The sequence below is a fragment of the Oncorhynchus gorbuscha genome, linkage group LG13 (assembly GCF_021184085.1).
Source record: "Oncorhynchus gorbuscha isolate QuinsamMale2020 ecotype Even-year linkage group LG13, OgorEven_v1.0, whole genome shotgun sequence".
In the NCBI taxonomy this organism is placed as follows: Eukaryota; Metazoa; Chordata; class Actinopteri; order Salmoniformes; family Salmonidae; genus Oncorhynchus; species Oncorhynchus gorbuscha.
This window is the reverse complement of record NC_060185.1, coordinates 102669712-102684866: the sequence shown is the minus strand read 5'-3', so window position 1 is coordinate 102684866 and position 15155 is coordinate 102669712. Positions and strand designations below refer to the sequence as shown.

The 15155-nt window shown below is 46.5% G+C and overlaps 1 protein-coding gene across 1 annotated transcript in view; it reads right to left on the bottom strand.

The window, feature by feature from the left end:
• Positions 1-406: 406 nt before the first annotated feature.
• Positions 407-15155, bottom strand: part of LOC123994236 (plastin-3-like) — a 49707-nt gene continuing 34958 nt past the window's right edge. Inside the window, exons 8-9 of the mRNA XM_046296776.1 lie at positions 14163-14305; positions 407-595 (exon numbers count right to left, since the gene is read on the bottom strand). Of these exons, the coding sequence (XP_046152732.1) occupies positions 422-595; positions 14163-14305 (317 nt within the window). The 3' untranslated portion in view covers positions 407-421. The remainder of the gene's footprint in view (positions 596-14162; positions 14306-15155) is intronic.

Sequence of the window (15155 nt, the reverse complement as noted above, 5' to 3'; positions counted from 1 at the left end):
ACCCTATACAGTATATAGATTGTATCCAGACATGTTGATTTGAAGAGGGACTCACATTGTATCCAGACATGTTGATTTGAAGAGGGACTCACATTGTATCCAGACATGTTGATTTGAAGAGGGACTCACATTGTATCCAGACATGTTGATTTGAAGAGGGACTCACATTGTATCCAGACATGTTGATTTGAAGAGGGACTCACATTGTATCCAGACATGTTGATTTGAAGAGGGACTCACATTGTATCCAGACATGTTGATTTGAAGAGGGACTCACATTGTATCCAGACATGTTGATTTGAAGAGGGACTCACATTGTATCCAGACATGTTGATTTGAAGAGGGACTCACATTGTATCCAGACATGTTGATTTGAAGAGGGACTCACATTGTATCCAGACATGTTGATTTGAAGAGGGACTCACATTGTATCCAGACATGTTGATTTGAAGAGGGACTCACATTGTATCCAGACATGTTGATTTGAAGAGGGACTCACATTGTATCCAGACATGTTGATCTCAATGCGTTGCTCGTTCTCTTTGCTGCCGCCTGGAGCGATCATGTTCAGCAGGTGATAGTAAGCCCTAGAGTCCTGCAGGGGACAGTCAGAGAGTTACTCTCCAGATAGGAAACACAGTGTTATTCTCCTCAGGACAACACACAACACATAAACATGCCGGAATTGAAGTCAGAGAAATACATTCAATTATAAGGAAGGACGTTGATGTCGCTCTGGATAAGAGCGTCTGCTAAATGACTTAAATGTAAATGTAATGTCAAAGAGAGTTCAACATTCATTACAGTACCTTCACTAAGTTAAAGAAGTCTGATACTGTCTGAAGCATGGCAGGAGACAGGTAGACAGGTAGACAGAGACAGAGAAATGATACAGAGACAGACAGGTAGACAGAGAAATTAGACAAAGACAGACAGGGAGACAGAGACAGACAGGTAGACAGAAATTAGACAAAGACAGACAGGGAGACAGAGACAGACAGGTAGACAGAGAAATTAGACAAAGACAGACAGGGAGACAGAGACAGACAGGTAGACAGAAATGAGACAGAGACAGACAGGTAGACAAAGACAGAGAAATGAGACCGAGACAGACAGGGAGAGAGAGACAGAGAAATGAGACAGAGACAGACAGGTAGACAGAGACCGACAGGTAGACAGAGACAGAGAAATGAGACAGAGACAGGAAAGTAGACCTATAAATGAGGCAGAGGGAGACAGACCAGGAGGCAGAGACAGATAAATGAGGCAGAGACAGGAAAGTAGACCTATAAATGAGACAGAGGGAGACAGACCAGGAGGCAGAGACAGATAAATGAGGCAGAGGGAGACAGACCAGGAGGCAGAGACAGATAAATGAGGCAGAGGGAGACAGACCAGGAGGCAGAGACAGATAAATGAGGCAGAGGGAGACAGACCAGGAGGCAGAGACAGATAAAGGAGGCAGAGGGAGACAGACCAGGAGGCAGAGACAGATAAATGAGGCAGAGGGAGACAGACCAGGAGGCAGAGACAGATAAAGGAGGCAGAGGGAGACAGACCAGGAGGCAGAGACAGATAAATGAGGCAGAGGGAGACAGACCAGGAGGCAGAGACAGATAAATGAGGCAGAGGGAGACAGACCAGGAGGCAGAGACAGATAAATGAGACAGAGACAGGAAAGTAGACCTATAAATGAGACAGAGGGAGACAGACCAGGAGGCAGAGACAGATAAATGAGACAGAGACAGGAAAGTAGACCTATAAATGAGACAGAGGGAGACAGACCAGGAGGCAGAGACAGATAAATGAGGCAGAGGGAGACAGACCAGGAGGCAGAGACAGATAAATGAGGCAGAGGGAGACAGACCAGGAGGCAGAGACAGATAAATGAGACAGAGGGAGACAGACCAGGAGGCAGAGACAGATAAATGAGACAGAGACAGGAAAGTAGACCTATAAATGAGGCAGAGGGAGACAGACCAGGAGGCAGAGACAGATAAATGAGGCAGAGACAGGAAAGTAGACCTATAAATGAGGCAGAGGGAGACAGACCAGGAGGCAGAGACCTATAAATGAGGCAGAGGGAGACAGACCAGGAGGCAGAGACAGACAGGTAGACAGAAATGAGACAGAGACAGACAGGGAGACAAAGACAGAGAAATGAGACCGAGACAGACAGGGAGAGAGAGACAGAGAAATGAGACAGAGACAGACAGGTAGACAGAGACCGACAGGTAGACAGAGACAGAGAAATGAGACAGAGACAGGAAAGTAGACCTATAAATGAGGCAGAGGGAGACAGACCAGGAGGCAGAGACAGATAAATGAGGCAGAGGGAGACAGACCAGGAGGCAGAGACAGATAAAGGAGGCAGAGGGAGACAGACCAGGAGGCAGAGACAGAGAAATGAGACAGAGGGAGACAGACCAGGAGGCAGAGACAGATAAATGAGGCAGAGGGAGACAGACCAGGAGGCAGAGACAGATAAATGAGACAGAGACAGGAAAGTAGACCTATAAATGAGACAGAGGGAGACAGACCAGGAGGCAGAGACAGATAAATGAGACAGAGACAGGAAAGTAGACCTATAAATGAGACAGAGGGAGACAGACCAGGAGGCAGAGACAGATAAATGAGACAGAGACAGGAAAGTAGACCTATAAATGAGACAGAGGGAGACAGACCAGGAGGCAGAGACAGATAAATGAGACAGAGGGAGACAGACCAGGAGGCAGAGACAGATAAATGAGACAGAGACAGGAAAGTAGACCTATAAATGAGACAGAGACAGGAAAGTAGACCTATAAATGAGACAGAGGGAGACAGACCAGGAGGCAGAGACAGATAAATGAGACAGAGGGAGACAGACCAGGAGGCAGAGACAGATAAATGAGACAGAGGGAGACAGACCAGGAGGCAGAGACAGATAAATGAGACAGAGGGAGACAGACCAGGAGGCAGAGACAGATAAATGAGGCAGGGAGACAGACCAGGAGGCAGAGACAGATAAATGAGGCAGAGACAGGAAAGTAGACCTATAAATGAGACAGAGGGAGACAGACCAGGAGGCAGAGACAGATAAATGAGACAGAGGGAGACAGACCAGGAGGCAGAGACAGATAAATGAGACAGAGGGAGACAGACCAGGAGGCAGAGACAGATAAATGAGACAGAGGGAGACAGACCAGGAGGCAGAGACAGATAAATGAGGCAGAGGGAGACAGACCAGGAGGCAGAGACAGATAAATGAGACAGAGACAGGAAAGTAGACCTATAAATGAGACAGAGGGAGACAGACCAGGAGGCAGAGACAGATAAATGAGACAGAGACAGGAAAGTAGACCTATAAATGAGACAGAGGGAGACAGACCAGAGGCAGAGACAGATAAATGAGACAGAGGGAGACAGACCAGGAGGCAGAGACAGATAAATGAGGCAGAGACAGGAAAGTAGACCTATAAATGAGACAGAGGGAGACAGACCAGGAGGCAGAGACAGATAAATGAGGCAGAGGGAGACAGACCAGGAGGCAGAGACAGATAAATGAGACAGAGGGAGACAGACCAGGAGGCAGAGACAGATAAATGAGACAGAGACAGGAAAGTAGACCTATAAATGAGACAGAGGGAGACAGACCAGGAGGCAGAGACAGATAAATGAGGCAGAGGGAGACAGACCAGGAGGCAGAGACAGAGAAATGAGGCAGAGGGAGACAGACCAGGAGGCAGAGACAGATAAAGGAGGCAGAGGGAGACAGACCAGGAGGCAGAGACAGATAAATGAGGCAGAGGGAGACAGACCAGGAGGCAGAGACAGATAAATGAGGCAGAGGGAGACAGACCAGGAGGCAGAGACAGATAAATGAGACAGAGACAGGAAAGTAGACCTATAAATGAGACAGAGGGAGACAGACCAGGAGGCAGAGACAGATAAATGAGACAGAGACAGGAAAGTAGACCTATAAATGAGACAGAGGGAGACAGACCAGGAGGCAGAGACAGATAAATGAGACAGAGGGAGACAGACCAGGAGGCAGAGACAGATAAATGAGGCAGAGACAGGAAAGTAGACCTATAAATGAGACAGAGGGAGACAGACCAGGAGGCAGAGACAGATAAATGAGACAGAGGGAGACAGACCAGGAGGCAGAGACCTATAAATGAGGCAGAGGGAGACAGACCAGGAGGCAGAGACAGATAAAGGAGGCAGAGACAGGAAAGTAGACCTATAAATGAGACAGAGGGAGACAGACCAGGAGGCAGAGACAGATAAATGAGACAGAGACAGGAAAGTAGACCTATAAATGAGACAGAGGGAGACAGACCAGGAGGCAGAGACAGATAAATGAGACAGAGACAGGAAAGTAGACCTATAAATGAGACAGAGGGAGACAGACCAGGAGGCAGAGACAGATAAATGAGACAGAGGGAGACAGACCAGGAGGCAGAGACAGATAAATGAGGCAGAGACAGGAAAGTAGACCTATAAATGAGACAGAGGGAGACAGACCAGGAGGCAGAGACAGATAAATGAGGCAGAGGGAGACAGACCAGGAGGCAGAGACAGATAAATGAGACAGAGGGAGACAGACCAGGAGGCAGAGACAGATAAATGAGACAGAGACAGGAAAGTAGACCTATAAATGAGACAGAGGGAGACAGACCAGGAGGCAGAGACAGATAAATGAGGCAGAGGGAGACAGACCAGAGGCAGAGACAGAGAAATGAGGCAGAGGGAGACAGACCAGGAGGCAGAGACAGATAAAGGAGGCAGAGGGAGACAGACCAGGAGGCAGAGACAGATAAATGAGGCAGAGGGAGACAGACCAGGAGGCAGAGACAGATAAATGAGGCAGAGGGAGACAGACCAGGAGGCAGAGACAGATAAATGAGACAGAGACAGGAAAGTAGACCTATAAATGAGACAGAGGGAGACAGACCAGGAGGCAGAGACAGATAAATGAGACAGAGACAGGAAAGTAGACCTATAAATGAGACAGAGGGAGACAGACCAGGAGGCAGAGACAGATAAATGAGACAGAGGGAGACAGACCAGGAAGAGACAGATAAATGAGGCAGAGACAGGAAAGTAGACCTATAAATGAGACAGAGGGAGACAGACCAGGAGGCAGAGACAGATAAATGAGACAGAGGGAGACAGACCAGGAGGCAGAGACCTATAAATGAGGCAGAGGGAGACAGACCAGGAGGCAGAGACAGATAAAGGAGGCAGAGACAGGAAAGTAGACCTATAAATGAGACAGAGGGAGACAGACCAGGAGGCAGAGACAGATAAATGAGACAGAGACAGGAAAGTAGACCTATAAATGAGACAGAGGGAGACAGACCAGGAGGCAGAGACAGATAAATGAGACAGAGGGAGACAGACCAGGAGGCAGAGACAGATAAATGAGACAGAGGGAGACAGACCAGGAGGCAGAGACAGATAAATGAGACAGAGGGAGACAGACCAGGAGGCAGAGACAGATAAATGAGGCAGAGGGAGACAGACCAGGAGGCAGAGACAGATAAATGAGACAGAGACAACCTATAAATGAGACAGAGGGAGACAGACCAGGAGGCAGAGACAGATAAATGAGACAGAGACAGGAAAGTAGACCTATAAATGAGACAGAGGGAGACAGACCAGGAGGCAGAGACAGATAAATGAGACAGAGGGAGACAGACCAGGAGGCAGAGACAGATAAATGAGACAGAGGGAGACAGACCAGGAGGCAGAGACCTATAAATGAGGCAGAGGGAGACAGACCAGGAGGCAGAGACAGATAAAGGAGGCAGAGACAGGAAAGTAGACCTATAAATGAGACAGAGGGAGACAGACCAGGAGGCAGAGACAGATAAATGAGACAGAGACAGGAAAGTAGACCTATAAATGAGACAGAGGGAGACAGACCAGGAGGCAGAGACAGATAAATGAGACAGAGGAGACAGACCAGGAGGCAGAGACAGATAAATGAGACAGAGGGAGACAGACCAGGAGGCAGAGACAGATAAATGAGACAGAGGGAGACAGACCAGGAGGCAGAGACAGATAAATGAGGCAGAGGGAGACAGACCAGGAGGCAGAGACAGATAAATGAGGCAGAGACAGGAAAGTAGACCTATAAATGAGACAGAGGGAGACAGACCAGGAGGCAGAGACAGATAAATGAGACAGAGGGAGACAGACCAGGAGGCAGAGACAGATAAATGAGACAGAGGGAGACAGACCAGGAGGCAGAGACAGATAAATGAGACAGAGGGAGACAGACCAGGAGGCAGAGACAGATAAATGAGGCAGAGGGAGACAGACCAGGAGGCAGAGACAGATAAATGAGACAGAGACAGGAAAGTAGACCTATAAATGAGACAGAGGAGACAGACCAGGAGGCAGAGACAGATAAATGAGACAGAGACAGGAAAGTAGACCTATAAATGAGACAGAGGGAGACAGACCAGGAGGCAGAGACAGATAAATGAGACAGAGGGAGACAGACCAGGAGGCAGAGACAGATAAATGAGGCAGAGACAGGAAAGTAGACCTATAAATGAGACAGAGGGAGACAGACCAGGAGGCAGAGACAGATAAATGAGGCAGAGGGAGACAGACCAGGAGGCAGAGACAGATAAATGAGACAGAGGGAGACAGACCAGGAGGCAGAGACAGATAAATGAGACAGAGACAGGAAAGTAGACCTATAAATGAGACAGAGGGAGACAGACCAGGAGGCAGAGACAGATAAATGAGGCAGAGGGAGACAGACCAGGAGGCAGAGACAGAGAAATGAGGCAGAGGGAGACAGACCAGGAGGCAGAGACAGATAAAGGAGGCAGAGGGAGACAGACCAGGAGGCAGAGACAGATAAATGAGGCAGAGGGAGACAGACCAGGAGGCAGAGACAGATAAATGAGGCAGAGGGAGACAGACCAGGAGGCAGAGACAGATAAATGAGACAGAGACAGGAAAGTAGACCTATAAATGAGACAGAGGGAGACAGACCAGGAGGCAGAGACAGATAAATGAGACAGAGACAGGAAAGTAGACCTATAAATGAGACAGAGGGAGACAGACCAGGAGGCAGAGACAGATAAATGAGACAGAGGGAGACAGACCAGGAGGCAGAGACAGATAAATGAGGCAGAGACAGGAAAGTAGACCTATAAATGAGACAGAGGGAGACAGACCAGGAGGCAGAGACAGATAAATGAGACAGAGGGAGACAGACCAGGAGGCAGAGACCTATAAATGAGGCAGAGGGAGACAGACCAGGAGGCAGAGACAGATAAAGGAGGCAGAGACAGGAAAGTAGACCTATAAATGAGACAGAGGGAGACAGACCAGGAGGCAGAGACAGATAAATGAGACAGAGACAGGAAAGTAGACCTATAAATGAGACAGAGGGAGACAGACCAGGAGGCAGAGACAGATAAATGAGACAGAGACAGGAAAGTAGACCTATAAATGAGACAGAGGGAGACAGACCAGGAGGCAGAGACAGATAAATGAGACAGAGGGAGACAGACCAGGAGGCAGAGACAGATAAATGAGGCAGAGACAGGAAAGTAGACCTATAAATGAGACAGAGGGAGACAGACCAGGAGGCAGAGACAGATAAATGAGGCAGAGGGAGACAGACCAGGAGGCAGAGACAGATAAATGAGACAGAGGGAGACAGACCAGGAGGCAGAGACAGATAAATGAGACAGAGACAGGAAAGTAGACCTATAAATGAGACAGAGGGAGACAGACCAGGAGGCAGAGACAGATAAATGAGGCAGAGGGAGACAGACCAGGAGGCAGAGACAGAGAAATGAGGCAGAGGGAGACAGACCAGGAGGCAGAGACAGATAAAGGAGGCAGAGGGAGACAGACCAGGAGGCAGAGACAGATAAATGAGGCAGAGGGAGACAGACCAGGAGGCAGAGACAGATAAATGAGGCAGAGGGAGACAGACCAGGAGGCAGAGACAGATAAATGAGACAGAGACAGGAAAGTAGACCTATAAATGAGACAGAGGGAGACAGACCAGGAGGCAGAGACAGATAAATGAGACAGAGACAGGAAAGTAGACCTATAAATGAGACAGAGGGAGACAGACCAGGAGGCAGAGACAGATAAATGAGACAGAGGGAGACAGACCAGGAGGCAGAGACAGATAAATGAGGCAGAGACAGGAAAGTAGACCTATAAATGAGACAGAGGGAGACAGACCAGGAGGCAGAGACAGATAAATGAGACAGAGGGAGACAGACCAGGAGGCAGAGACCTATAAATGAGGCAGAGGGAGACAGACCAGGAGGCAGAGACAGATAAAGGAGGCAGAGACAGGAAAGTAGACCTATAAATGAGACAGAGGGAGACAGACCAGGAGGCAGAGACAGATAAATGAGACAGAGACAGGAAAGTAGACCTATAAATGAGACAGAGGGAGACAGACCAGGAGGCAGAGACAGATAAATGAGACAAAGACAGACCAGAGGCAGAGACAGATAAATGAGACAGAGGGAGACAGACCAGGAGGCAGAGACAGATAAATGAGACAGAGGGAGACAGACCAGGAGGCAGAGACAGATAAATGAGGCAGAGGGAGACAGACCAGGAGGCAGAGACAGATAAATGAGACAGAGACAGGAAAGTAGACCTATAAATGAGACAGAGGGAGACAGACCAGGAGGCAGAGACAGATAAATGAGACAGAGGGAGACAGACCAGGAGGCAGAGACAGATAAATGAGACAGAGGGAGACAGACCAGGAGGCAGAGACAGATAAATGAGACAGAGGGAGACAGACCAGGAGGCAGAGACAGATAAATGAGGCAGAGGGAGACAGACCAGGAGGCAGAGACAGATAAATGAGACAGAGACAGGAAAGTAGACCTATAAATGAGACAGAGGGAGACAGACCAGGAGGCAGAGACAGATAAATGAGACCTATAAATGAGACAGAGGGAGACAGACCAGGAGGCAGAGACAGATAAATGAGACAGAGGGAGACAGACCAGGAGGCAGAGACAGATAAATGAGACAGAGGGAGACAGACCAGGAGGCAGAGACAGATAAATGAGACAGAAGGAGACAGACCAGGAGGCAGAGACAGATAAATGAGACAGAGGGAGACAGACCAGGAGGCAGAGACAGATAAATGAGGCAGAGGGAGACATGGAGAGAGACAGGGAGACAGACCATCACCTACAGAAAGATGAACCTGGAGAAGAGTCCCCTAAGCAAGCTGGTCCTGGGGCTCTGTTCACAAACACAAACACACCCTACAGAGCCCCAGGACAGCAGCACAATTAGACCCAACCGAATGATGAGAAAACTAAAAGATCATTACTTGACACATTGGAAAGAATTGACAAAAAAACAGAGCAAACTGGAATGCTATTTGGTCCTACACAGAGAGTACACAGTGGCAGAATACCTGACCACTGTGACTGACCCAAAATTAAGGAAAGCTTTGACTATGTACAGACTCAGTGAGCATAGCCTTGCTATTGAGAAAGGCCGCCGTAGGCAGACATGGCTCTCAAGAGAAGACAGGCTATGTGCTCACTGCCCACAAAATGAGGTGGAAACTGAGCTGCACTTCCTAACCTCCTGCCAAATGTATGACCATATCAGAGACACATATTTCCCTCAGATTACACAGATCCACAAAGAATTAGAAAACAAAACCAATTTTGATAAACTCCCATATCTATTGTGTGAAATACCACAGTGTGCATCACAGCAGCAAGATTTGTGACCTGTTGCCACAAGAAAAGGGCAACCAGTGAAGAACAAACACCATTGTAAATACAACCCATATTTATGCTAATTTATTTTATCTTGTATACCTTAACCATTTGTACATTGTTAAAACACTGTTTTTTTATAATATGACATTTGTAATGTCTTTATTGTTTTGAAACTTCTGTATGTGTAATGTTTACTGTTAATTTTTATTGTTTATTTCACTTTATATATTCACTTTATATATTATCTACCTCACTTGCTTTGGCGATGTTAACATGTTTCCCATGCCAATAAAGCCCTTGAATTGAATTGAATTGACAGACAGGGAGACAGAAACAGACAGAGACAGAGAGAGAGAAATGAGACAGACATGGAGAGAGACAGGGAGACAGAGAAATGAGACCGAGACAGACACAGAGAAATTAGACAGAGACAGACAGGGAGAGAGAAAAGGAGAGAGAAATGAGACAGACATGGAGAGAGAAAATGAGAGAGAAATGAGACAGACATGGAGAGAGACAGGGAGCCAGAGAAATGAGACCGAGACAGACACAGAGAAATTAGACAGAGACATACAGGGAGAGAGAAAAGGAGACAGAGAACTGAGACAGACATGGAGAGAGAAAAGGAGACAGAGAACTGAGACAGACATGGAGAGAGACAGGGAGACAGAGAAATGAGACAGAGATAAAAAGAGAGAGATAACTAGGTAATTCATCAGACTGACTGAGGCAGTTGACATTTACATACAGGCAGTTGAAGGAGAGGTGAAGGAGAAAGAGAGGAGAGAGATATATACAGCGCATTCAGAAAGTATTCAGACCCCTTGACTTTTTCCACATTTTGTTGCATTACAGCCTTATTCTAAAATTCCTTGAATTGTTTTCTTCCTCAGCAATCTACACACAATACCCCACGATGACATCACAATACCCCACGATGACATCACAATACCCCACGATGACATCACAATACCCCACGATGACATCACAATACCCCACGATGACATCACAATACCCCATGATGACATCACAATACCCCACGATGACATCACAATACCCCATGATGACATCACAATACCCCACAATAAAAAAATATATAAATTAGCAAATTTGTCAAACAGAAATACCTTATCTACATAAGTATTCAGACCCTTTGCTATTAGACTCGAAATTCAGCTCAGATGCATCCTGTTTCCATTGATCATCTTTGAGATGTTTCTATAACTTGATTGGAGTCTACCTGTGGTAAATTCAATTGATTGGACATGATTTGGAAAGGCACACAACTGTCTATATAAGGTCCCACAGTTGACAGTATGTCAGAGCAAAAACGAAGCCATGAGGTGGAAGGAATTATCCGTAGAGCTCCGAGACAGGATTGTGTCGAGAAACAGGAAGGGTAGCAAAACATTGAAGGTCCCCAAGAACACAGTGGCCTCCATCTTTCTGCAGCATTGAAGGTCCCCAAGAACACAGTGGCCTCCATCATTCTTTAATGAAAGCAGGTTGGAACCACCAAGAGCTGGCCGCCCGGCCAAACTGAGCAATCAGGGTAGAAGGGCCTTGGTCAGGGAGGTGACCATGAACCCGATGGTCACTCTGACAGAGCTCCAGAGTTCCCCTGTGGAGATGGGAAAACCTTCCAGAAGGACAACCATCTCTGCAGCACTTCACCAATTAGGCCTTTATGGTAGAGTGGCCAGACGGAAGCCACTCCTCAGTAAAAGGCACATGACAGCCCGCTTGGAGTTTGCCAAAAGGCATGTAAAGATTCTTAGAACACGAGAAACAAGATTCTCTGGTCTGATGAAACCAAGATTGAACTCTTTGACCTGCATGCCAAGCGTCACATCTGGAGGAATCCTGGCACCATCCCTACAATGAAGCATGGTGGTGGCAGCATCATGCTGTGGGCATGTTTTTCAGCAGCAGGAACTGGGAGACTAGTCAGGATTGTGGAAAAGATGAATGGAGCAAAGTACAGAGAGATCCTTGATGAAAACCTGCTCCAAAGTGTTCAGGACCTCAGACTGGGGCAAAGGTTCACCTTCCAACTGGAAAATGACAATAAGCACACAGCCAAGACAACGCAGGAGTGGCTTCGAGGCAAGTCTCTGAATGTCCTTGAGTGACCTGGCCAGAGCCTGGACTTGAACCTGATCGAACATCTCTGGAGACCTGAAAATAGCTGTGCAGCAACACTCCCCATCCAACCTGGCAGAGCTTGAGAGGATCTGCAGAGAAGAATGGGAGAAACTCCCCAAATACAGGTGTGTCAAGCTTGTAGTGTTATACCCAAGAAGACTTGATGCTGTAATCGTTGCAAAAGGTGCTTCAATAAAGTACTGAGTAAAGTGTCGGAATACTTATGTAAATGTGATATTTCAGTTATTTCATAAAAATATAAAATATAATAATGAGCAATTGTTTAAAAAAAATAGTTATTCCTTTTTCATTATGGGGTATTGTGTGTAGATTGACGGGGATGAAACAATGTGTTTTTTTTAGAATAAGATATATATATACATTTGGGTCAGAAGTTTAAATACACTCAATTAGTATTTGGTAGCATTGCTTTTAAATTGTTTAACTTGGGTCAAACGTTTCGGGTAGCCTTCCACAAGCTTCCCACAATAAGTTGGGTGAATTTTGGCCCATTCCTCCTGACAGAGCTGGTGTAACAGAGTCAGGTTTGTAGGCCTCCTCGCTAGCACACGCTTTTTCAGTTCTGCCCACAAACTTTCTAGAGGATGGAGGTCAGGGCTTTGTGATGGCCACTCCAATACCTTGACTTTGTTGTCCTTAAGCCATTTTGCCACAACTTTGGAAGTATGCTTGGGGTTACTGTGCATTTGGAAGACCCATTTGCAACCAAGCTTTAACTTCCTGACTGATGTCTTGAGATGTTGCTTCAAAATATCCATGTAATTTTCATTCCTCATGATGCCATCTATTTTGTGAAGTGCACCAGTCCCTCCTGCAGGCAAAGCCCCCCACAACATGATGCTGCCACCCCCGTGCTTCACGGTTGGGATGGTGTTCTTCGGCTTGCAAGCCTCCCCCTTTTTCCTCCAAACATAACAATGGTCATTATGGCCAAACAGATACATTTTTGTTTCATCAGACCAGAGGACATTTCTCCAAGAAGTACGATCTTTGTCCCCATGTGCAGTTGCAAACCATAGTCTGGCTTTTTTTATGGAGGTTTTAGAGCAGTGGCTTCGTCCTTGCAGAGTGGCCTTTTAGGATATGTCGATATAGGACTCATTTTACTGTGGATGTAGATACTTCTGTACCTGTTTCCTCCAACATCTTCACAAGGTCCTTTGCTGTTGTTCTGGGATTGATTTGCACTTTTAACACCAAAGTACGTTCATCTCTAGGAGACAGAACGCGTCTCCTTCCTGAGCAGTATGACGGCTGCGTGGTCCCATGGTGTTTATACTTGCGTACTATTGTTTGTACAGATGAATGTGGTACCTTCAGGCATTTGGAAATTGCTTCCAAGAATGAACCAGCTTTGGAGGTCTGCAATTTTTTGTTCTGAGGTCTTGGCTGATTTATTTTGATTTTCCTATGATGTCAAGCAAAGAGGCACTGAGTTTGAAGGTAGGCCTTGAAATACATCCACAGGTACACCTCCAATTGACTCAAATGATGTCAATTATCAGATTGATTTGATGAACGTGGTACTTTCAGGCGTTTGGAAATTGCTCCTAAGGATGAACCAGACTTGTGAAGGTCTCCAATTTTGGCTGATTTATTTTGATTTTCAGGTGATGACAAGCAAAGAGGCACTGAGTTTGAAGGTTGGCCTTGAAATACATCCACAGGTTGACTCAAATTGACTCAAATGATATTACTTAGCCTATCAGGATCTTCTAAACCCGTGACATCATTTTCTGGAATTTTCCAAGCTGTTTAAAGGCACAGTCAACTTAGTGTATGTAAACTTCTGACCCACTGGAATTGTGATACAGTGGATTATAAGTGAGATAATCTGTCTGTAAACAATTGTTGGAAATATTACTTGTCATGCACAAAGTAGATTGCCAAAACTATAGTTTGTTAACAAGACATTTGTGGAGTGGTTGAAAAACATGTTTTAATGACTCCAACATAAGTGTATGTAAACTTCCCGATATCAACTCTCTCTCTCTCTCTCTATATATATATATTTAATACGAGAGAGAGAGAGAGAGAGAGAGAGAGAGAGAGAGAGAGAGAGAGAGAGAGAGAGAGAGAGAGAGAGAGAGAGAGAGAAAACTGAGCAGGGCAGGCAGTAAGGGAGATATTATAACATACTGTTGAGAGCCCTTTGACCATAAAGCAATGAGCAGGTTGGTGAATCAGATCATTTAAAGATGTTGAACTTGGGTTAGGATTGTTTTGGAAAAGAGGTCAGGGAAAAAGGTCAGAGGTTACCTTGATGTCAGTGGAGAGGTTGTTGATCTTGCTGAAGCCAGCATTCTCTAGGTGAAAGTTAGCCCAGCGGAGCAGAAGCTCTTCAGGAGACAACTTCATCAAATCCTCCAGACTCTCTCCCGCACGCAGCAACGCAGCTAGGGCTACACACACACACACCATACACACACACACACACCATACACACACACACACCATACACACACACACACCATACACACACCATACACACACACACACCATACACACACCATACACACACCATACACACACACACACCATACACACACACACACCATACACACACACACACACACCATACACACACACACACCATACACCATACACACACACACACACACCATACACACACACACACACACCATACACACACCTCACACAGCACACACAGCATACACACACACAGGGCATACACACACACACACCATACACACACACACACACACCATACACACTCCACACACACACACACCATACACACACACACACACCATACACACACTCCATACACACACACACCATACACACACACACACACACACACACACACACACACACACACACACACCATACACACACACACACCATACACACACACACACACACCATACACACACACACACCTTACACCATACACACACACACACACACCATACACACACACACACACACCATACACACACACACACACACACACCATACACACACACACACCATACACACACACACACCATACACACACACACACACCATACACACACACCCATACACACACACACCATACACACACACACACACCATACACACACTCCATACACACACACACACACACACACACACACACACACACACACACACACACACACACACACACACACACACACACACACACACACACACACACACACACACACACACACACACACACACACACACACACACACACACACACAGAGATGTTATCACTACCCT